The 25,633-nt window shown below is 44.3% G+C and overlaps 1 protein-coding gene across 1 annotated transcript in view; it reads right to left on the bottom strand.

Moving 5' to 3' along the window:
• Positions 1-1,818: 1,818 nt before the first annotated feature.
• KCNK1 (potassium two pore domain channel subfamily K member 1) overlaps positions 1,819-25,633 on the bottom strand; it is a 42,767-nt gene continuing 18,952 nt past the window's right edge. The window contains exons 2-3 of the mRNA XM_055308699.1: positions 5,896-6,291; positions 1,819-2,796 (exon numbers count right to left, since the gene is read on the bottom strand). Of these exons, the coding sequence (XP_055164674.1) occupies positions 2,537-2,796; positions 5,896-6,291 (656 nt within the window). The 3' untranslated portion in view covers positions 1,819-2,536. The remainder of the gene's footprint in view (positions 2,797-5,895; positions 6,292-25,633) is intronic.

The raw sequence follows: 25,633 nt of genomic DNA, 5'->3' as shown, positions 1-25,633 counted from the left end.
GTATTCATACTTTCACAATTGTGCTGGCCTGAGTGTGTCCTGTTGTTTTGCTTATGTAACCTGAAATTCATACACAGGAGTACTCTCCTTGAAAGACACGGGTTTCTGCTGCTTCTCTATCCTGAGGGTATTTCCTAGGATTCTTAAGAACTCAATCTAGAACACTCCTGCCAAAGAGATCACTGAGCTTATATTTGACTCCAAATCCTCTTTGCTAGTATTCACTCCCACCTTCACCTTCACCCATGCTCCCCTTCAACCAGAAAGTTCCAAGGTCACCTCCCTGCTGCCCACTGCTCGCTGCCTGCTGCTCCTTGCGCCCCAGCAGGTCCACTGTCTGTTCTCTGATTGACAGCAGGCTCCTCCTTCAGGACCACAGGTGGGCATCTGCTCATTGGCCAAGGACCAAAAGCAAGCACAGGAAGATACTCTGCCTTACAATATGCATCCAACAGAGCACACGAGGCAACACTTGCTCCCAATTTTGCACCTCCCCCTTCACATTCAAAACAACAAAAGCGATTTGAAGGGCACTAAGTTAGTGCCTTCTCTGCAGAATCATAAAATTATGCTTTGAAAATTAACTATTTCTGTGACTCAATAACATCATGATTCAGAATTTTCCCTTTCTGCTATTTCTCCTTCTCTGTATTTTGCACTCCCCTCTTAGTCAAGAATGGTGGCACCTCAGTTCTCTTTTCCTGCAAGGCATATAAAGACACTGTCTCTTTGTAAAAGCCACCATTTCTGTGGCTTGTATCCTGCAACACCCCTGTACCATCTGTGAACTTTCCAAACCCAGTCATGTCCTTGATGCATGCCCCTATTGGCTGAGGAGTCTCTATTCCACTCCTTAACCAACCACCAACCCCCAGCCTAAGAGCAGCCTCCACCGTGGAGACACAGCATGGGATGTAGAAGAAATGTGCTTACAGGGCAGCATCACCCAGATCTAGAGGAATCAAACACTGGAAGGTGGGGAGGGGAGTGTCTACTGATGGCATCACAGGAGCTCTGGAGTGGCATGGAGGCTCCAGAATGGAACCTTCTTATGGTTTTGTTATTCTGAGGCCAGATGAGATCTCCTACAATAAGGAAGGGCCCTGCTTATGGAAGGTCAGCAGGCAGCAGGAAAGACCTAGTAATGAATGGTGTGAGCCCAGGGTGGCACGTCATGGAGATGTTTCTGAGCAAGCCCCCTAAGGCGAGGACACTCTGCTTGGTTGGCTCATCAGCTCATCAGGGCATGGATTCCCATCAACAACTCAAGCAGCACCTCCCGGGCAACTACCTAGGGGAGAGGAGACTCGGTTAGCAGGTCACTGAGGATCAGCTATCACACAGGGTCTTTTTCATTTTCTCTGCTAAAGTTCTTAATAGTGTCCTGTGTATACCAGTTAAATGTTGCCTTAGTGGCTCCTATAAAGGAGTGTGTGTGTGTGTGTGTGTATATATATATATATATATATATATATTATCTACATGGAGGAAAGCTTTTCTTGATATATTAAAGCATAGGATTGCAACCAGCTATGATTTTTATTGATTTCATCTTGTAAATTTAAAAGCTCTCTGATTAATTTAACAGAATCTGTCCATTTGGGGCTTTTCTATTCGTGTTCTGGGCTTTAGTACCAGGTGACTACAAATCACAGCGCACTTTCAAAACAAAATAACTTCTTTTACAAATCATATTAGTCATTAGCTGTTCTCTTCCAGAGAAATACTTACAAATATTTTAGACACTTGATATCATACTATTACAAGGGGTAGAAACATTTATTGTAGCAGGATACTATAGTAACTCACTCCTAAATGTATTGTTTCTCTTATTTTATTGTAGCAACTCTCGATTCTTTAGTACAAAGAGAAATCAAAAGGAAAAAATATCTACAATCTTGGGTTAAGAAGTATGCTGGGATCTGGTGACTAAACCATATGTACAAGATATAAACATATTTATACTTGTATGTACACAGTTAATGGTTGCCTATTCATTATAAATAGTAGGTTTAAGTTAGATTCTACAAAAATAATGATTTGGGATGGGCACATGCAAACTGGTACACATAAACTTATTTATAAAACATATCTCTATGCTTCTCTCTTTTTTTTTTGTTCTTAAATATAAATGTTACTATTTAGCCATCAGCTAAAATGATTTAAATCCCAAAGTTCCCAATCAAAAGTATAAAATCTGCTTCTATCCACAGCAGCACACTTCAAGTATTCTTTATCTCTTTGTAAAGTCTAGGTAATTTTGTCACATATGAATTATAGGTACAATTATAGGTACATATCCTATTTCCTCAGGAGACAGTCCTCCAGAGTAAAAGCTTCCTTTGTTTCATGACTTTGTTGTGTGTGTATGTGTGTGTGTGTGTGTGTGTGTGTGTGTGTGTTTGTAAATATTTCAAACAGTAGATATCTGTTAAAAGATCATCTTGGCTTCTACAATGCTCATTCAAATAAACAAGACAAAGGCTTTTTCTCCTGGCCCCGACCCTGGTGCTCTGGGGACAATGCCACAAAGCCATCAGTTGCCCGCCGAGCCATCAGGCTGGGCAGAAGACTGCAGGCTCACGAAAGGCTCGTTCTGCTTCCGATCCTCCTTGGGGCCCCCTGCCTGGTCTGCGATGGATGAGAAAGACAACTGGTCGTGTTCTATGATGTGTACTCGGTCTTCATCCTTGTCCTTCTTCACATAGAACATTTTTCTGAATTTTTTCAGCTCGTGGAGTTCACAGAAGGTTTCTAGAACTACCAACATGGCAATGAGGCCAAGTAGCAGGTAACCTGAATGAGAGAAAAGCATGTCAGTGGGATCAAGTCATGGATGACTCAAGCAGCGACACAAGAGTGTGCCACTTTTTGAATTTCTAGGGATGTTCTGAGGTCCGTGGCTCCAAGAGGGATTACCCAGAGAAAAATGAAGAATGACTTAACTTTCTACAAACTTTGATTATTCAGAATCAGGGAGTAATTTCTGAGAAAACAATAAGCTGGGGCTGACATGGCATCATTAAAGAGAATGCCATCCTGCACTCACCTGCCCCAAAGGGAGACCTGCAGGGAGAGGGCTCTTCACCTCTGCTTCATCATCAATGGCTCCCAAAAACCCAGTGACACGTCCCTAGAGTTTTTGATTGAAGGCTCTGCCACCTTATTAAGGACTTGATACTTTTGTCAGTATTTCCACCAGGGAGTAAGAAGGACAGCAGTAGAAATTATAGTTTAGATGAAAACCCCTCTAAGAATCAATGCCAACATGGATCAGGCCTTTGTGTAGGGATTTGCCCTTGACCAGGATCTAACTGCACACTGAGCGTCCATGATGGGACAGTCATTTTGGGGGCATGTAGACCACTCACTGATTAACTCTATCAGCTTCTTACACCAAAATAAAAGATAACCTGTTGATTCAGGTCACATGCTTATTCCCTGAATTTGGTGATGGGACAGTGGTGATTTTAAGGCAGTTCCAACACATTTAAAATCAGTTCCCGGGAAATAGAAATTCATCATGGAAGGGAACAGGGAAGTGAAAATGAAAATTAAAAATAACAAAATCCCAATTTCATGGCCCAGTGGTAAGATGTTTGCAGAGGATTTTCAGGAAATAAATGAACCCGCTAGAATGAGTAGCATAATAGGAATGAGGGGGCTGATTATCTCAAGAATGCAGAGAAACACCATTCTAGCATCTGTAGAATTTGGCTATTAAGTTTTTTTTTTTTAATTTTTTTTTTTAAATTTATGATAGTCACAGAGAGAGAGAGAGGCAGAGACATAGGCAGAGGGAGAAGCAGGCTCCATGCACCGGGAGCCCGACGTGGGATTCGATCCCGGGTCTCCAGGATCACACCCTGGGCCAAAGGCAGGCGCCAAACCACTGCGCCACCCAGGGATCCCGGCTATTAAGTTTTGATGATAACATGGTATACCGTAGAAAGAGCAATGACAGGGGTGCCTGGGTGCCTCAGTTGGTCAAGTAACCAACTCTTGATTTCAGCTCAGGTCATGATCTCAGGGTGGTGAGATCCAGCTCCATGTCAGCTCTGTGCTCAGTGGGGAGTCTACTTGGGATTCTTTCTCTCCCTCTCCCTCTGCCCCTCCCTGCTGTGTGCATGTCTGTGTGCACTCACACTCTAAAATCAATCAATCCATAAAAAAAAAAAAAAGAAATAGCAATGACATTGTTGGACTAGTTGACAATTCCCCTTCTTTTCCTTCATCCAGTGTTTAGTCAAGCCCTTGAGTGCTGACAAAAATACCCATGGGGTTTCAGGCAAAAGCTGTGGGATTTTATCCTATGCACAACCTAATATACCTTTGAAATATTTGCTCTGCTCAGCGTGTATGGTACATGGCCACCTAAGAAAACCTGGTTCACATTGTAACAAGTGCTAAGATCATCTTCAAGGCTTTAGCATTATTGAAAAAATTGAGGGAGTTCAACAGTTGGGCAGAATTTGAAAAGACAGTGAACACAAGAGGGAAGTAGAGCTAGCAAATACAACCACAGAAACGTTCAACTTCTCCAAGTTCTAAAAAAACTAAATTAAAAAGAGGAGGTAATAGTTTACCTAACAGATGAAAAAAAAATTTAAGATAATGTTTATTGGAGCTACCAAATTTGCAACAGAATGTCCCTAATTCTACTGGCCCACGGTACCCCATGAAGGCTGAAACCATTATGCTCAGATCATTTAAGCTTGTAATGCCATTTGGAAAGCACCAGGTCAGTATGTTCTGTGCGTCACAAGAAAGGTATATTCACTTTGGCCAGCAATCCTACTTCTTGGAAAGATATCCAAGTAGAAAAAGTATAAACATATACAAAGATTTACTATAGTGTTGTTTATAATGCTCCCAGCTTGGAAGCAATCTAAACAGTCAGTAGAGGTGTTGTTCGATTACAATATAGCCACTGCTGAAATATTATGTGGACATTAAAAATAATTATGGTAACTGAAGGAAATATGAACTCTTGCTTGTAACTCTTTGGTCAACATTTATGGAATGTGTATGGTTGTGAGGCACTGTTCAAAGCATTGGGGTTTACGACTGAAGTCTCTGACCTCGGTAAGCCCCAGGTTTAATGAAAATGTTAACATATACACAATTCAACTAATCATGTTGTCAGGTTAAAACTACAAGACAGGGCTAGGACATGCATCTGACTCCCTGAGTATCTACTATGATCTGCGAGGAGACGTGACATGAGCCGAGTTTTGAATAATTCTTGAGATGACAGAAATGAATACTGTATACTTATTATGATACAAAAGAAAGAAAGGGCACACCAAAACTAAGAGTCTCTTGAAAACAGATTTCTAAGTTCCCCACATCCTTTTGAATTTTAAAAAAATGTTAAAAATTATAAACCACTGGCCATCTGAATCTGAATGCCTAACTTCACATACAAAACTCTGAAAATGGTTCACATATATTCTAACTTCTTTGAAAAAGAACCAGATGAACCAATGAGATAAGCAACTCTTTTAAGATTTTCCTGGTATATTAAAGAACATAATTGATAGCAACAGGCTAAATTCTAGCCCTAGTTTTCTGGAATTTAAAATATTTAATAAAAACAGCAACTTTTTTAAAGTTGGTGATTCAGTAATATTCTATGTGGTACATTTTTACACTGTAATTTATAATGCTTCCTATGTTATTAGTAAGAAATTGATCAGTTATGTTATTCGTTATTAGTAAGAAATTGATCAGCAGTTTTAAGGTGCCTGAAAAAATAAGATTTTTGCATAAAGAGCTTGAAAATTTATCAATGAAAAGGTGATCAGGGCTTTAATGAATAACTATTCATTGGTAGGTAAGGTGGTGGGGTGTGAACAGTAAAGCAGGCCAAGGGGGTGGGGTCTGGATACTCACATGTGATCCCAATCTTATAGAGCTCTCTGAATTTTTGATTGTAGCCTTCTCCAGGAACGTAATCCCCTAGGCCAATGGTGCTCAGGGAAATAAAACAAAAATAAAATGACTCGAGGAAGTTCCAGTCATCCTCCAGGATGGAGAACACAGCGGCTGGGATGAAGAAGAAGCAGGACACAGTGACAAACCCAAGGAGAACGGCATGGACGATGGCCACCATCTGTTTGGAGAAGCCCCAGCGCACGTGGAAATAGAGGACAGGCCTGCGGGTGACGTGGATGGTGACACGTTGGACCACTGCTGTCAGGAATAGGAGGGTGAATGGAATCCCGATGACCGAGTAGATGATGCAGAAGGCCTTACCTCCATCTGACAAGGGCACGGTGTGGCCATAACCTGCATGGAGGAGGTGAAGAGTAAGAGGAGGGCAGTCATACCTCGGGTCTGATACTTTAAAGGCTCGATCAGAATATTTACTGCAAGTACCTGGGTGGCTCAGCCGGTTAAACATCTGCCTTCAGCTCAGATTGTGATCTCAGGGTCCTGGGATGGAGCCCCACTTTGGGCTCCATGCTCAGGGGGGAGTCTGCTTCTCCCTCTCCCATTGCCCCTCCCCACTGGTTTGTGCGTGTGCACACTCTCTCTCTGTCTCAAATAAACAATTTTTTAAGAGTATTTACTGCAATAATTCAACAGAGGATGTCACTGCCCTTGATGAAATCTAACGCTCTTCCCACCACACCCAGGCCTGGTTTTGAATTCACTGTCAGGCTAAAATAGAAGCTCTGGGTGCCAAGGGGCTGGCACCCATTGTCTGAGACCAGCAGGGCAAACCCATCAGAGGGCACCTACTTCCCTAGGCTGATGTACCCCACCCTCACTCCCCCCACCCTGGGGATCCTCGTTAGTACCCAGACATCAGTCTACACTTGAGTCCAAAACAAACTACTCATAGCATGTTCTAAGAGGGATGGCTGAACTGTGGGCAGGCGAAGGAGACTCCAGGAAGATACAGACATGGCAAAAGAACATGAAGGTTAAGGCATACCAAGTCTCAGGAGTGAGCATTTCTTTTAAAAATATTGTGCTTGGCTACCTGGCTAAATGGCATATTGAGAAACTATAACTCTTCCCCCCTTATTATTTCCAAAGGCTCTAAGATGCCGTACATTAAAAAAAAAAAGACATTAGGGCCATGGTCAAAACATATGTTTATCTGACTTTCCATGAGGTTTGAGTCCTTCCCCAATTAAGCCATTCAACAGACTATCCAACAAATGCTGGTAAGAGGGAAGCCAGCCGGCAGAGGCTCCACATACTGTTTTTAAAACTTCACGTCCACGGACTGTTTTTAAAATTTCATGAGGACTTCACTTCATCCTCAAAGGCTTAACACATTTGAACAAGTCAGTTCAGGAAAAAGCCAACAAAATGCTTTTTTTTTGCTTTTTTTTTTTTTTTTTTTTGGTGAAACTAGATCCTGAAGAAGCCTCACATGTGATGATGATTTCAAAACCCAATTTCTCCTACATATCTTCCTGAAAAATAAACAACTCTGACAATCCTTCTGCTCCAGACCCCCAGATTCTCAGCTTGATGGCAGTTACTGGGGTAGCGCCCAGGGCCAGGTGGTCAATGAAAGCTTCCTTGTGATCCCCACACACAGCATCAACACAACAGTCAGGTGGCGATCAGCCAGCCCAGGGGCACTCGGGTCATGAACAAGGTATGGGGAGTCCCAGAAATTTACAGAAATTGTTTGCAGCATGTACATCCACATGTGCAAGATTCTGGAATCTTGGATTCTCAAAAGAGTTACGAACAGTTGTTCTGAGCATCAAGTGCCTAAATCCATGGGGCCCTCGCACACCCCTGCTGCTCTTGGTGTGCCATGTTGGGCTCTGGGCACGGCTAACGGGGAAGTGAGCAAGTCAGAGCATCTGGAGAACAGGAATGATGGGGATGGTGAATGATGTTCCCGCCACAGAAGGAAGCAGGAGAGAGTTCACTGTTGCTGGTGAAGCCTGAGTAAAGCAGCCACCTCACAGGAGATCGGGGCCAATCCCAGCCAGAGGAGAAGCGAGGCCTCAGGAGAGATGTTCTTGTGGCCAGAGATCTCTGGAAAGGACATTTCACTTAACCATAAAAAAGCCACTGGAAAACGACCACAGTTTTGGTTCTGTGCCTGTGTGAAAGTCTGAGGAGACCACGGAGCTCAGGCGGAGGTGCCAAGGGTGGCTTCCACCATGGCAGGAATTTTGGAGAGAAGATGTAGGATGGGAGGAATCAGATGGACTCCGCAAAAGCCTGTAAGTCTATCACTTTATTATGCTTTTTGGTAGTATTTTTATAAATTATCTTTTCTAAAAGTAGAACATACCAATTTCCTGCGGCCCACCTCTTCTGTACCATCTGTTCCAATAAATCACACGATTTCGGTTCTAGTAGGAAAAAAAGTAAATAACCATCTAATTTTAAAATATTTTAGGATTAACTTCTACTATCAAATGACAACAGCTCTTTCCATTAGAATGTAAACTGACTTTCCATTGACTAAAATGTTATCTCTGAGCAATGAAAATAATCATTACAAGACTCTAAACCTCCCCCTGCAGTAATGCATTTTTATGCCAGTAATATGTTCCCACTAAGAGATTTAAAATCACCAACGTGTAGATTACTCACTGAAAGCCTGTTTCTTCTCCTGATGTTACATAATTTCTGCTAATGTAAAGTATTAAATTTACATTCCTTTGGTATTGACCGTACTTTCGTTGCGGGCCTTATTGGGAATACTACCCTCTATGTAGAGTGCACAGCAATTCTTTTGCAGATAGCCCTTAATGCATCAGATGGAAACTTTCAGTGATACTGAATTTTAATGAAGTGGTGAATAATTTACTCAAGTTCAGTCAACTGAACCCCTAGATAAATCACCAAGAAAAGCTCATATTTTAAAATCTTATATTAAAATCCATTACAAAACATGAAGAATGTAGCAAAATAGTAATAAGCCTTACATATTTGGTGTTCTTTCATTTCTTACATATTTGGTGTTCATTTTTCTAAGGCTATTCATACAATTTTGGGACATTGTAAGAGCATAGGTATAATAGGGGTGGGGGGTTGTACTAAGGATAGTGTCCTTGGAAATAAGAAATACTGCTTCCCAGTTGCCTCTAACAGCAACAGTCCTGACGCTGTGCTAGCTAACATCTAGTCTGGGGCTATGCCATGGTAGATCTGGGCCTTCTTGTTTTTCTGGTATTTAAGCCCTCTTGAAGTCCAAGACAGGGAACCTTTGTGGGCTCCTCTTCAGATCATTAGAGCAAGTCACCCACAGACAACTTCCTCCCATGTATCAGATGTTTTTGAGAGAGGGGTAGCCTACTGCTTATTGTGTCCTCTTATTGTGACTTTGCACATATAATAAATATTGTCATTTATTTACATTATTTAGTATGATAGAGTACAGCATATACACTTTGAATTAAGTTAGCTTGATGCCTGCTTAAAAACCATCTATAAAAGAATCTCAATCTCTGAAATCAACACCAGTAGAGATACTGAAATAAATTACAGTGTTTCCTCTCCTATAAAACAGACTTTTGGGCAGCCTGGGTGGCTCAGCGGTTTAGCACCACCTTCGGCCCAGGGCATGATCCTGGAGACCCGGGATCAAGGCCCACGTCAGGCTCCCTGCATGGAGCCTGCTTCTCCCTCTGCCTGTGTCTCTGGCCTGTGTCTCTGCCTCTGTGTGTGTGTGTGTCTTTCATGAATAAATAAATAAAATCTTTAGAAATAAAATAAAATAAAACAGACCTTAATCTGCAATCCTGAGCTTTCGCTTATTCGTTATCTCTTTCCCATTAGGCCATGAGCCCCTGATGGGAAAATCATGTCCTCTGCTATGAAGCTCTCCAGGGCTCCCATCCATGGTGCTATCCAATCCACAGAGAGCAAGAATGCTGGGGTTGTGACTTCAAATCTGGGAAGGCCAGAAATTCACTGATTGGCAATGAATAGGCTTCCGGTCACATTGACTTTGCTACTTGAATCATTTGCTTGGAATAAATTTTTTTCACAGCTTCAGTGTGTGATCAGCTTCTATAGACACCCTGCAACAAGTCTTCATAGCTCCTTGTTTTACAGCAATACTTTTCAAAGACTCACACACGGGATAAACTCTGTTCATCCCCTCCATCTGGATCAACTAGAGGACGGGGAATGTACAGCTTCTCTTATTTTGCTTATTATAGAAGTTATTTACAATGGAGCAAAGACTTAAGGGGAGTCTAAAGAGGCTGAATAGAAATATTGGCAAAAACTGAAAGTGGCCATTCTGACAGGTGGTCCATATTAACACCCTGCATTTAAAAACTAGGAGATCCCAGCAAATGGCCTGGATGTCATCCAGGGAGCACCTTGCACTTTTTGCAATGAGAGTTTCACCCCAAAACAGCAGTACTGTAAAAGAACAATCAGAAGTGTTAACTTTGGCAAGGAGTGCCTGCCACACATCCATCACTCTGGTTCTGGAAAGGATGAAGGTGAGCTCAAAACAACCAAAAAAGAAGCCTCCTCTTGCTCACGGTGCATCTTCCCTAGCACTGTTTTCCTATTTAGTTTTAAGATTTTTTGAATAACCACTTTTTCAGATTTCAGATTATGATTCTTTTTTTATTTTTTCATATTTTTAGAACTCTTTTTCCATCTTTTTAAGTTGTTTTTAAAGATTTACTTATTTATTTTAGAAAGAGAAAGAGACAACATGAGCAGGAGGGGAAGAGGGAGGGAGGGAGGGAGAGAGGGAGAGAGGGAGAGAGGGAGGGAGGGAGAGAGAGACAGACAGACAGACAGACCCAAGCAGACTCCATGCTGAGTGCGGAGCCTGATGCAGGGCTCGATCTCACCACCTTAGGATCACAAGCTGAACCAAACCAAGAGTCAGATGCTTAATTGACTTGCTACCCAGGCTCCCCCTCCGTCTTTTTTAAAAGACATATATCCCTGCAATGTCTTCTCTCACACTAACCTCTAGTGATTCTTGCAAGCCAAGATCACCTGTGAAGCCCTGCTTCATAAAACTGAAATTAGAAGAGAAGGGAGTGTGCTGAATAACTTTTTCAAACTATCCTCCCTTCTGCCATTCCTGATGAGCAGGCAAGCAAGCACCAGGCTTTCCGATCTGCCTTGTCCTCCTATGCAAGCCTAACTCTGTCAAGGTACTAACAGGGCCAATCACGTCTTTCAGTGATAATCTGGTAACACGCACAGGAAGGTACTATAGGTTACAGTAGTACAGCACAGGGAATAGTTGGTCAAGGGCATTTTTTCCCTTTGGAAAAAGATAGGTAATCATCTCTACCTTCCCAAACTCCAGCTTTTTCCATTGTACCATCTATTGAGCACTGTTATTTAAGGTCTTTATTAGGTTACTGGAGGCAGGAAAAGGTTGCACATGACCCACTACCCGATACGAGGTTATAACCAAATTATGTCATATTTTTAGTACAGCTTTCCCAGAATTCTGAGCAGTCACATTTCTTGTGGTTTCCACAGGAAGGAACAGGCAAAGCCGGGCACACAGACTGGGTTGAAAAATTTCAGTGGATTTTGGGGGCACAGCAGTTGTCCCTCGTCATCTAGCATCTGGCCTTGGGGGTCACCAGGGCAGCAGCAGGGCAGAGGCTGAGAGTCCGAGAAAGCAGTGCTTGGGGGTGTGGGCTCCGGATTGGCTGGGTTGTATATGAAAGGTGTGCTCACAGGTAAGCCTTTCATTATCTAGGACTGGCTAACCCTGGGAAGGGTGGTTCCTTCAGCATCAGCAAGGCTGCAAGAGGTCAAAGCATCAAAATAAAAAAGATGTGATACAGGAGAGCAAAGCAGGAGCCCAGTCTGGACAGGCATATAACCACACCAGGAAGAATCCAGTGAACTGGGTACAGGCACAGGGAGACGTGCTGGACAGCATTTCAAAAAAAGTCACAGAATGTGGTCCCTTCTATACTCTGGACTCCTAGAACCTTTACATTCTCCCCACACTTGTTACTTGTTAACTCTGTTCTTTCCTGCAGACGTGGGAAGAGTGTTCCAGAGAGAAAAGGAAGGTGCTTGGTGTGTAATGCCCCAGGCAGTGTGCCAGGTGTGCATAAGCACCATCTCCTTTCTTCTTCATACCAACCCTCTGAGATAAGCAGGCCAGTCCCTCTTTTACAAAAAAGGAGACGATGTAATTAGTTTACCAAAGTTCTAACAGCAAGCATGTGAGGGAGGCAGATCTGAACCATGTGTTTCCCAATCTTTTCAATCTGGCCCTAGGGCTGTGGTGAGGAGAAATAAGGGAAAAATAGAAAGGGAGCTGTGGGCAATTACCCAATTCCATGGGAAATAACTGGAGAAATCCTGGATATTTCCAAAGAAAGGAATCCTCTGAGACAGATGAGATCCAGCACAATGACCGCAGGGCTTGACTACCCCATGCCTGGGCTTGCAGAAACTCCCCAGTGGCCCCAGGCCAGAGCCAGGCTACCAGGGCAGAGCACTCACTCTTCCCCATCCTCATCCTCCACTGGACTTGAGAATTCTAGTTTTCTGATTCACTATTGCCTTTGCCTTGGGGTTCCTTCGAAGATTTCTTTCCACTTTTGATCTCACCTAAGTGAAATCCTCTCTGATCTACCTGACCCCAATTCCAGGAGAACAGAAGCCGGGGCTTATACTTCCTCACAGTGAATGCAAACCCACATAATCTCTGACAGGCATGATCACCTGTTGCAGAGAAGGCACTGCCATGGATGCGCCCCAGCATTCCCATTACCAGCTACTGCTTGACATGCATGCCCTTGACGGCACGGCAGCCCCTCTGCACCCCTAGTAGACGGCTCAGCATACCTGCTCATGCCCATGCTCCCACCTGCCTGCCTGTCACACACACACCCATCATCCTTCCACTGCTGGCACACTTGAAGGAAGAGTGGGCACCTGGGTGGCTCTAAGTGTTTGCCTCTGTCTCGGGTCATGATCCCGGGGTCCTGGGATTGAGTCCTACATTGGGCTCCCTGCATGGGGCCTGCTTCTCCCTCTGCCTGTGTCTCTGCCTCTCTCTCTCTGTCTCATGAATAAATAAATAAAATCTTTAAAAAAAATAGTTAAAACTGACTCAAAGTCTGAGCACTGCAGAAAATGGCACAGCTGAAGACTCACATATTCCTGTGTTTTTTATTCATTTTTATTTTCTTCTCACTCATTCCTGACCATTTCTTAGGAATTTTGGCAGCAGGACAACAAAGTGAGGCTGAAGAAAAGAACAGAACAATGGGTCTAGTTTTTCCTAAAGCCTCAATTTTTAGATGAGGCTTCCTGATCTATTAACTAAAGCAAATATTTCCTCTACCTGCCACTTCTCTCAGGTTTGCCTTTGGGTTTGACATAATGATCCTGCAGCCATGACTACCATGAGGTTTAAAAGTTACTATATTGGAAAGGCTTCCCAGTGATGCACTTTTAGAACAGGGTTTTAAAATTCATGCTGTAGGCATTTCTCCCTCGGCATGGATGCTGTGCAGACAACTCAGGATTTCAATTTCTTTTCCCTTGGGAACAGTTGGGCACCTTGCCCAGTGGAAGATGGACTCAAAAGGTAATAGAAAAGATGCTGCATGACAAGGAGAGAGAAGATACACCATTTACTTGATGCTAAGTTTCTACTTCCTACCCCTGCACATAATCAATATGGATCTTGCCTGGCCCAAAGCTTAACTCCAGACTAGCAGAAGCCAAAGTGGTCCCAAACTCTCACACGGTGTAAAGGGAGGGGTACCGAGACACCTGCTGAATCAAACCACATTTCCACTGCTCCCATTATAGAGTCTCAAAACAGTGATGTCCCAAGGATTCTAGAAGCTCTGGATGGAATAGGAAAATCTCTACACCTTTAAAGGGAGAGGTTCCTGAAATAGATATTATTTATTCATGAGAGACACAGAGAGAGGCAGACACATAGGCAGAGGGAGAAGCAGGCTCCATGCAGGGAACCTGATGCAGGACCCAATCCCAGGACCCTGGGATCAAGACCTGAGTTGAAGGCAGACATTCAACCACTGAGCCACCCACGTGTCCCAGGTTCCTGAAATAAAGTAAACATTTTTTTTTCCTTTCCATCAGACTGTAAAGCCTTTAAGGCTCTTGAACTCTGAGAACATGGAGAGGAAGATGCAAACAAAAAAAGCCCTTTGCAATACTACGCTTGTAAGCTAAGTGGGGCTTAGAGGAACAGGCTGAGGAATCGGATTTCTAAAACTGAATCCTGGCTCTGCTTCTTACTAGCTGTGAGGCCCTCAGAAACTTTATGACTTCATTTCCTCATTTGTCAAATATGAGTAATACATCCTACCCTCATGGAGGGGTTATAAGGATTACATAAAATTATCCACATAAAGCAATTAGCACAGGTGCCTGTATGTACAAAGTCCAACGAAGGTAAACTCCTCTTTTGATGCTGAAAATAAATAACTAATGGAATCATCTCGACAATATGTATGCTTTTTCAGACGGGGCCATAATGTTCCTAGGCACACAAGTTCGAAGTTGTCTGTACTCTCATCTCTGTTCTCTGTACACATTTGAATTCTCCTAACAGGGACACCTGGGTGGCTCAGTGGTTGAGCATCAGTCTGCCTTTGGCTCAGGGTGTGATCCCAGAGTCCTGGGATCGAGTCCCATATTGGGCTCCCTGCATAGAGCCTGCTTCTCCCTCTATGTCTCTGCCTCTCTCTGTGTCTCTCATAAATAAGTAAATAAAATCTTTTTTTAAAAAAATTCTCCTAACATCCTTCAAAACCTCTTCTTCCACACTGATGCTTGGAAGCAGTCCCTGATAATGACTGAAGACCTACCACCGCCACTCAGGAAACAATCTGGCATAGGAACTTTGTGGCTGCTCTGCAATTTGGGAGGCTAGTAATGACTCCCCCCCCCCCATATCCAAAGACTCCCTCTCACGTTCTCATTCCCTCCATTGTAAACTGATCCAATATGGTGGCCATTCACCACAGTCACCTTTTCATGAGGAGATACCAGTAGACTCCAATGACCAAAGGTAGTGGAAACTGCAGGTCCCTTCTACAAAACTCCTCTACCAGGTGTGCCACGTTACAACAAAAAGAGGCACGAAATAGTTGTAAACTCAGGGCACTTCGAACTCTCTTAGGTCCTTGAACAAGTAGTTTGCCAGAGTCATTTTTCTTGAACAACACTATTCTTGAAGCTAGATTCAACTACCTTCTGATCAAATCAGGTGACAAAATCCTCAGGTCCTTCCTTGAGTGGCAGAGCACAGAACAGGACGGAGTCTTACACCTTAAATACCATTATGAGGGATCCCTGTTGGCTGGGTGCACAAAGATTTTATATCCACTTCATGTAAGAGTAGATGAACAACATCTCTAGTCAATCTATATAACTTCACCACCAATCTTACCCATGAAAAACACCCCTAGTATTCCTTATGCTAATTAATGGACTCCCTGGTCTAGCTATTTAGGTACTTGCTGAGGCAGACTTAGGAACGGAGATGTCTAATTACTTTCAAATGATAACTTTTGCTCCACTATTCCTAATTAGGAACTTCACCTGCTACCCCCTGTCCCTGCAGTGCAGATTCATCAACAAGAGTGCTAATTGTATTCTCTAGGTGCTAAAAAACAACTCTTCATTACAAATGTCTGACAAGTGACAGACCTTTCCTTCCAGGGGATCTTGCTGCTCTGGGTAATGGCCCAACCCTTACCCCAAGGGGTAAGGATCTCCTTCAGAAACAACCATGAGTGGGGTCTTTGTGCTTGGAGGCCTGTAGTTGGTGTGTTAAATAAAGAATATACAGATTAGGGATGCTTGGGTGGCTCAGCGGTTGAGCATCTGCCTTTGGCTCAGGGCGTGATCCCGGTTCCGGGATCGAGTCCCGAATCAGGCTCCCTGCATGAAGCCTGCTTCTCCATGTCTCTGCCCCTCTCTGTGTGTCTCTCATGAATAAATAAATAAAATCTTTAAAAAAAAAGAATATACAGATTATGATTTGCTGACTGAGGTGGCACAAGCCACCCATTCAGGGTCAGCAGGTGGCTCCCCCAGCATCCAAGCTCCTACTTGGGAAAGTGAAAAACCACAGGGTGGTTTTGATTGAAAGGAGCAGTTTCCATACATTTACAGAAAAGTCACAGATTTATTACTTATAGATCCCAGAAACAGGGGGACTAAGCCAGAGGAAGGACAGTCCTTCATCCTAGCTCTTGAGGGAGCAAGTGATAGAGAGCAGGGTAGCAAACACCTATTATTTATAAGGTGGTTGGGGAAGAGGTCCCTAACTTTTCATTTTGTTCATGGGCTTGACTCAAAGTGGTTACTTTATCTTTTTATTTATGTGTTTATGTATTTATTTGGGGAGCGAGGGGTGGGGCAGAGGGAGAGACTCTCAAGCAGGCTCCATGCCCAGCATAGAGACTGATGCGGGGGCTTGATCTCACAACCCTGACATCATGACCTGAGTTGAAATCAAGAGCCACCCAGGTGTTCCTCTAAGTGGTTACTTTAAAAGGTGCCCCAGGAAAAGCAAAGTGGGAACATGGGGTAGGAGTTCTCAGCTCAGGTTCTTACTTAAATGTCCAGACTCTGGGTACAAGCAGGGTGGTCCTACTATCAAATGCCCAGGCAGCAACTCAAAATCCCCATATTCTCTTCACAGATTTCCATAGGTAGAGGCTCACCTTTCTGCCTTGGCCCCAGAGTAAGGAATATGGGGGGCAGGGCCGCCTGTACCCACCAAGGACATGGACCCTTGTTACTGTAAGTCGCTGAGACCTGGGGGCCATGTCACCCCAGCACCACCTTGCAGAAATTTCCCAATACACCAGGAAAAAAATAAAAGAAGGAGGGGGAGGTATGTGGGATGGATGATACAGGATGGCAAAACTGGGTGTGGACAGCTGGCCTGTGGGTATGTGGAGTACTCATTATATAGTTCTCTAATTTTGTATATATTTCATAATCACCTATAATAAAAAAAAGTTGAGGCTTTGAAATGTGGACGTAAGAGCAGCTTTTCATCTAGACTACCTCTGAGGAAGTTCAGGACTTTCTTTACTCCTTAAAATCCTAATTCTTACTTACAGACAGTACTAGAAATAGAAAGAAGGTAAACCAGAGCTCAGAGGTGTGGCACTTAGGTCTGGCACAGCCAAATCTGATTTCTTAATTTAATGCCATTCAAACCCATAACAATCCTATAATCTCCTTAGCTAGAGGAGCTGAAACCTCAGGTTGTTCTTTAACGGCACACACTCCTGAGCCATGGGCCTTGTACTGTACCCACAAGCACTGGAGACAGTCTCGGGTTTCCTCACAGCTTTTCCAGGGGTTTAAAGCAAATGAGCCACCTGCTCCTGTATGTGGGACAGAATTCCTAGAGGAGCCCAGGTCCACCTGCCAGGCTGGAGGGGTGCATCCCAGGAAGCACCTCCGGGGCTTAGCAACCTGCCATCGATATGCAGTGCTCCAGAAAATGCTATTTCCTAAAGGCTGTAGGAACTGCAATCAGCAACAACACAGCTCCCCACACATATGCTGAGCTGGACTTCCATCATCCTATGAAGCTACCACGGTGCACAAGGATTCCTTGAGAGCATGGTGCCAGAGCGAAATGGAGAACCGATAACCAACACCGAAAAGGCAAAGGGGCCCTCCCCATTTGGCATCGGGGCACTTGTGTTTATCGGCCCTGAATGGGATCACTGGTGGGGGGGCGAAGTAGGGAGGATGGGGGGGTGCTGTGCAGGGCAGAAACTCTCCCATCCACCTGGGCACGGACACCCTCCTCCCAAGGGGCCTCACGACGCTCACCTGGCCCTCCACCAAGCAGCTGTGTCTGCCATAGGGTCGTTTTAGCCCTAAATTTCAACCAATGTTGAAACTGCACCCAGGCAAAGGCTCTGACAAGATCATTTACGTTTGCCAGTGAAGCAGCTGGGATCCTGACTAACTCTGTGACCAAATTTTCCCACTGCTATTTCCCTCACACACCACCCTATGGATACACCGCCTTGTGTCTACTCTTCATAAAGTCCGAGTCCTAACCCTAGAGCCTTTGCACGTGCTGTTCCCTTGGTCTTCCAGGGCTGGTATCTCCTCTTCATTCTGGTCTCAGACTCAGCATCACTAAGTCAAGAGAAGGCTCCCAGGTCACCCTCTCTAAAGGTCACTGAAACCCATTATCCTGTTGCAGTTTCCCGTGGCACCAAACATCATCTTACTCAGTTATGTGCTGACTGCCTCCCTAACCACGATGGAAACCAGGGTCTTGTTCGTCTCGTTTACCGCTGTATGCCTAAGTGCCTGGAAGAGCTGCTTTGCCAGTAAGGTGCACTTCCTACATATTTGTTGACTGTGAATCAGGAGGGTACCTGCTTGAGGAGCACAATAGAGCCCCCTGAGATGGGTGACAGTTTTATTGTAAAGAAAAGTAAAATGCAACAGCTCTTTTAGTTCTGTGGCATCACATGTGATTTTGCCTTGTACTTTCCCTGCACACTCTAAATATTCTACACTGAGCATAATTAGTGGGGGGGGGGGTGTCAGGTGATTTTAAACAATGCCCTGTCTGGAGATGATGCTAGAAGCAGTGCCCATATATAGACTCAGCCACCTGATACCCATGCAAAGGGGGTGCAGGGGGTGAGGTGACTTTATTTTTATTTTTATTTTTTTTGGGTGAGGTGACTTTAGCTACTCTTGCCCACCCACCAGATCTGAGGCCCAGTGGGCAGCCCACACCCATTTAAGAAATCCACGTCTCCATTTACCCCTCAAATGGCATCACTGTCTGAGGAGAAGACAAGGAAAGCAAAGCAGAACAAGGGAGGAAAGTACAGTGTTTAAAAGGAACTTACTCTGGGAAAAGTGCGGTACTAAAAATAGGAGCTCAGCAGAGGAAATGGTGCCCGATGGAAGGAAAAGTAAAACTGACTTCATATAGACACGAATTCCAGGGATGCCAGTGGTTGAGCATCTGCCTTCGGCTCGGGTCATGATCCTGGGGTCCTGTGATCGAGGCCCACGTTGGGCTCCCCACAGGAAGTCTGCTTCTTCCTCTGCCTAATGTCTCTGCCTCTGTGTCTCTCATGAATAAATTTTTAAAAAATCTTAAAAAAATAAAAAGACACGAATTCCAATGAGTGTGCAGAGTGGACCATTCTCTCACCCAGAACTCCCATCCAAGCCATTTAATTTCAACTAATACTTACACGTACCCCTGCCCCCCCTCCAAAGTCCCTAATCCATACATATTCCGAGTCTGCACCTCTCTCCTCAAACCCAGCCCTCCATTCCCACCCACCTAGCCATGGACCACAGCGACCTTTAAGCCAGCATACAGACAGACTGGCTCTCCCCGCCCCCAACTGCATTCTCCAGGTTAGAGAGCAACTCCACTGCCACCCACCAGCCTTGGAGCAATCCCCAGCTCTCACGGCCTCACCCCTAGTATTCGAGTGGACACCAAGGGCCACTGATTTTGGAAAAACGTCCCTAATTTATTCTGTGATGTCTTAGATGAGGGGTACCTACCTCTGCTTGCTTTTCTCCTACTCTGCCCCTCCCCCACACTGCCAATTCTCACCACAAAAGGGATTCAGATCCCTCAGGTGAATGCTTCATACCCACGTGTCCAGCCTCTCTGCTGGATCAGAGTGAATCCAGAGACATTCTCAGGACGCCCCCAACACTTACACAATTTTGCACCTGCTGTCCCTCACCTCTCTCTGGCCTGTCCCCAAGTCCCTCAGGCATTGGTCCCTGCATGGGCTCCCCCAGCAATTGACATGCAGGACCCGGAGGCCAGCAGAGCCACACATTTCCTGTCCCTGCCACCCTAGAAGCCAGGAGCTGGCTGCCTGACCCAGCTCTGCCTAAGCAGATATGAATGGGAGCTGGATCGGAGAAAGCTTCGCTGCTTCCTGCCTTTATTCCAGACAGCATGTCTGGAGTGGAGTACCCATCCTGTGACTCTGGCCTGAGAGTCCAAGCCACGTGGGGGGAAGGGACCAGGCAGGTGGAGCAGCTAGACCGATGCCAGCAACTGCTCACCGCCAGACCTTATCACCAGAGAAAAACTGCACCTCCTCCCCATTAATTTAAGCCACTACAAACTGGAACTTTCATTGACCACAGCTGAAAGCAATTTTCATTGGTATAGTTACTTGTATTACAATGATCAGTTTACATGTTTAAGATATGCTTGACCCTTGGCTGGGGCTCTTAGCTTATTTCTCTAACTCTGGAACCCAGCACAGAGCCTTGCAGGTGACGAGCATCCCTCAGGAGGAAAGCGGTCCTAAAAGGCTGTTATGGGTAGACATGAGACAGACCTGGTCTTTATTCTCAACATTTTTCCACAAAGCCATCTCTGGAGCAATTTACAGGGGTACCTCCTGTAAATTAAGAGATTAAAAATACATATGTAAAATGTAACCACATTTCCATCATGGGGAAATTAGCTCACATGATCAGAAAATAACTTTTGAGGTCAACTCATTTTACCATTAACGTCTAACTATAATTAATTACTTCCATGTCTGTTTTATCTTTCAATGGAGATGAAATTAGCAATATAATGAGTCTACTGAATTCAAGCTAATCACCAGGTCAAAAGCAAGGTTGGGCTTCCCAAAAGTCCCTAAGAGCTCAGCAACAAGAATGCCAATTACTCTATTCCTTAACTGGCCAGCCCATAATAAACCAGTCTGAATTAAGCCTACATAGATACCAATATTGTGCAATTGCTATTTCTTTTAAGTGTTTGCATGCCTTTTCAAATCTACCCATGGTGCAAAAAAGTTATTAAAGGACTAGTTTCCAATTTATTTAAATGTTACTGCCTCAAACAAGTATTATAGGGCTTTCTCTCCCTATTGCTTCCCACATACTTGGGGGATTACAGTCTTTCTGTTTGGGAAAGAGAATTCTCATCTCAGGCCTCTCTTTGGATACATTTGCAAAGTCCCCTTTGCAGATCCTCACTGGAAAAATGAGAATACTGAAGTAATGGCAGTACCCCTCAACAAATGCTTACTTTGTAAACTCTCTTTTCCATTTATCCCCAAAACGCGAGGTTAGCAAGAGCATAAAGCAAGAATGAGGCAGGAAGAGCCCCACTAAGGATCTCTATCAGGTGAGTTCCAATCTGGCACTTGTGTAAAAAGGAATCAGCATTCAGGATTGCATTGCAGAAAGGAGTTTTCAGGATAAAATTCAGGAGTACAAAATGAAAACCAAAACTAAAACCAAGTAAACGTGAACGTGAACAAACCACAATGTCAAATTCATGGGATGATTGACTGCCTGTTGCTTTTTAAAAAATGGATGGCTTGAGGGGAGGATCGTATTTGACCCAAAGCACACAGAGAATGTTCAATGCTTTGCCAGACGTTAGATTCTTCTAACTTTAAAGATTCTTGGCAGATAAGTGAGCAGAAGTTTGGTGGTGAAAAGGAGGGTATCTCCTGTGGAGAGATGCCACCAGGCAATAAAGTTGGAAGATTAATCCCTCTCGGTCTAAGCCCAAAAAACAGGAATAGTTTGTGATGTTCGGGTCTCTAGGACACACCCATAACGCGTGAAAGGTTTTTAGATGATTTAGATGCTGTGTCTTCACAGACACAGAAGCGTAGCCATGCTCCTCTTATCTTAATGAAAAATAAAGATATGGAAACAGAAAGAGAGCATCTTAAAAAATGCAAAACGGTGTATTATTAGGGGTTAGCTTTGTGGTAAAAAACATTCTAAATAAGAAAGAAAGAGGCCGATATGTACAACATGAGGCCAGTGCTAGCCCTGTTTTTGATCTGGTCCAGATTCAGGGTCACATGAATGAAAAACCCAAATCCTATATATTCATTTCTTCTCTTGGTACATCAGGATCTGAGCCCAATTGTGGAGCCAAGAGCCATGCACAAATACACATGGAGGTGCAAAGCTGTGGGGACAAGACTTCTGAAGACTTTTGATCAGAGGCAACTAATTGTCATCGGGCTTATGGTTTGCCCTCCCAAACAGTGAGTGGTCTCATTTGTTATGGCCAGTTACCCTAGGGTAGCAGGAAAAACCTAATCTGTCACTTCTGTGGACACACACACTCCCCCCTTCGAGCCAAACGTAGGAAGCACAAGTTGCTTGGAGGAGTCACGTGAATTCCTCTCTTTCTAAAAATATTACTTTCTGGCATAAAACGCGACTGAGCCTGGTTCAACTTAGTCATCGCGCCCATGGCTGCAGAGCTGGTATATGCATCACTTCCCGCGCTGCACCAGCTGGGTCCCCACAGCCCCGCACCTGTGCCATCGGGCAGCCCAGCCAGAAGGCCCGTCAGAAGACCCTCCTCAAAGGCTGGCAGCCTCCAGAATCTTCACGAAGTTGCTGCACAAGACAGTTTATTCTGCAGTGCTTTGGTCCCATCTAAGGAAAGGGAAACACTCTCATGCATGCTAAACCATCATTCCTAGAGCTGGTCACTTCTTCTCTTTCTTTCCTTTTTTTTTTTTTTTTTAAATTGATCATGAAACACACACATACACACACACCCCAGAGAGAGAAAAGAATCACTTTTTCTTCTCTTCCTAACCCACAGCTTTGTGTGACATCAGGAAACAGCTGTCGTGAGCTCCCTGTTCAGGGCAGGCACACTGCAGTCAGGGGAAGTGGAGGCACGTGGGGTCCCCCTCACTTTAAACCATTTCAATCCGATACTCCAAAGGCTTTGTTTTACTACTGACACCATGTAAGCTAACATGGGTGGATAGCCAAACTGGTATTTTACTAACTTTTAAAATCAATGCTCCCTTCAGCTAAACAACACAAAGAAAAGTAAACCCATCATGGGAAAGAGTCTGGCTTGTGCAGCAGGGGAGGGCGGATAACCCTTTATGTGTTTTGTTTCTCCGCATCCCTGAACATTCCATCAAGCATTAATTTCTGTAATTTGCACAGTAAATATAAAATATAATCCTCAGTATTCACACTACATATCTCTCCTCTCCCCCATAGCTGCTAAGAATCTCTGCTCTTAGAGGCCTTAAATGTTGAGTCTAATCAGCCCAATAAATAGAATCACTTAAAATGTAAAATGAATTTCTTGCACCTCAAACATCTGAACTGAATTTACTTTTAATCCAGAGGCTCCCAAAAGGACACTACATTCTAACCATTCCGGTGTACCAAAAAACAGAATTCCTGTGGTAGAGGTTTCATACGGATGAAAACCTCATCACTGGCCAGGCCCTGGGAAACACGCCACAGTCAGGAAGATCCTACTGAAAGCGTGGTAATTCTGTGTCTAAGAAAAGATGAACACCCACCGCCAAATGGAAATTTTGATTTGAAAGAGCTTAGAGGCTAGCTTGAGAGGAATTATGGCGAAAAATCGAGAGATGGGCAGAGAAATCGGTGAAGTGGATGGGTGAATTTTTCAAAGTCCTTTTGTTTCCACTTCTAACATTTTCCTCTGAGAAAACAGAAGCCAACAAAATAGAGCTCGCGTAAGAATGCACTGGCCCATCTCTGCACCCGTGACAATGACAGCCCTCCTTGCCTTTCTCTTGGGTTTAGGAAGCCAGCTCTGCCCCCCACCCCAGCATGAGGTCCCGGACCCACTCACTCACCCCAGGACACGGGCCAGCGAGTCGGCATGCTTTCCATAAACGTTGTTAACTCTTACAGAAACTCACTGATCCTTCTCTGATCCACCACTTCCCCGCCAGCTAACACCCATCTTTCTGTTCCTCTGCACAGCAGGACTCTTAGAAACCAGGATCAACCTCCGCCTCCAGTTCATCACCTCTGTCTCTCTCCCTTTTTTTTTTTTAATAGACTACTTTTTAGAGCAGTTTTAGTTTCACAGCAGAATTGAGCAGAAGGTACAGAGAGTTTCCGTACACTTCTTGCCCACTCATGCACAGCCTCCCCCGTTAGGAGCACTCCCCACCAGAGGAGTACATTTGTGACAATGGGCGAACCCACGCTGACACATTATTATCTCCCAGAATGTCCACAATCTATTCCTGGTGCATTCTATGGATTTAGACAAATGTATAATGACATGCTATACACCTGCAGAGTGTCATAAGGACCAGTTTTACTGCCCTAAAACTCCTCTGAGGCTCATTCACAGCACCCCCACCCCAACCCCTGGCAACTGCAGATCTTTGTACCGTCCCCATCAATTTTGCTTTTTCCAGGATGTTATAGTTGGAAACATACAGTACGCAGCCTTTTCACCTTGCCTTCTTTCACTTAGCAATATGCATTTAAGATTTCTCCAAGTCTTTTCATGGCTTCATAGCACATTTCTTTTTAGCAATGAATAATACTCCATTCATTAGACCACAGCTTATTTACTCACCCACCTAAGGACACTTTCATTTTCTTTTGAGTCTAACTCAGATTGAGCTTTTACCCCCACCAATCCAGGACCTTGCCATTGCTAAATCCCATGACAATCTCAACCTTCATCTACTGATCCACCAGTAGCATCTGATACCACCACTCATGCCTACTAACAATGTCTCCATCATTGGCTGATCAGCCTCCAGGCCATGGCAGTCACCTGGCTTTCCCATGACATCACCGATCACCTCTCTGGCTTCTTATTTGATCCCTCCTCTTTCTGATCTGTGAGGTTGCATGGCCTAGAGCCACACATCCAACAATGTCCTCAGTTCTCCACTTTGCTGGGCACCCCCAGGCATCTAATCTTACCATGTCCCCAGCTGAGCTCCTGGGTCTCCCCCACCACCTTCAACCTGCTTCTCTGGGTTTGTCTCCTCTCAGTCTATGGCACTTTTGTCTTGCTGTGGCTCATACCAAAAACCCTATGGTGATGCTCTCTTTTCTTGTTCCATCACTTTCACCTATGTCTAATCCCTCAGCAAATGCTACTGGCTCCACCATTGAAGAATGTCTAGAATCTGACCAGTTCTTACCACCCCCCACTCTACTCTTATGGTCTAACCCATGAAAATTTCTCTGATGACCACTCTAGTGGCCTACCAACAGGTCTCCCTGATCTGTCCAGCCTCCTATACTCTGTTGTCCAAAGAGCAGCACAATGACCCTAGGAAACAAGTCAGGTTGTGTTACTCTTCCACTTCAAATCCTCCAGTGGTGCTCAGTCTCTCCCTCACAATAGACTCAAAGTCTTCATTATGGCCGTTATGGTCTTACATGATATGACCCCACAACACATCCCTTGAGTTTCGTTTGCTACTCTACCTTGCTGTTTACCCAGCTCCAGTCATACTGGCCTCCAAGCTCCATGACAGGCATGCTCCTGACTCGGGGCCTTTGCATATGCTGTCCCTGCTGCCTGGGATGGTCTTTCCACAACTATCCATTTTGCTGGCTTACTCACTGACTTTAGGTCTTTATTCAAAAGCTTTCTAACTCACAGAAGCCTGCATAAGCCTCCTTATGTAAAATATCAATGATCCCCTCAATTCAAACCTATCTCACCCTTCCCTTCTTTATTTTATCTTCCCTAAGCATGTATTTTATTTACTTATATTGGTAATATTGTCATTCTTCCCTTTTAGAACATATACTCCACAGCGGGAAGTCTGATCTACACTGTACCCCCGACATTCCTTAAGCACCTAAAAATATGCCTGGCACAAAATCAGTGCCCAAAAGGCTTTTT

Source organism: Nyctereutes procyonoides, unplaced genomic scaffold (assembly GCF_905146905.1).
Source record: "Nyctereutes procyonoides isolate TBG_1078 unplaced genomic scaffold, NYPRO_anot_genome, whole genome shotgun sequence".
In the NCBI taxonomy this organism is placed as follows: domain Eukaryota; kingdom Metazoa; phylum Chordata; class Mammalia; order Carnivora; family Canidae; genus Nyctereutes; species Nyctereutes procyonoides.
The sequence above is the reverse complement of the archived record's forward strand: the minus strand, read 5'-3'. Positions and strand labels throughout refer to the sequence as shown.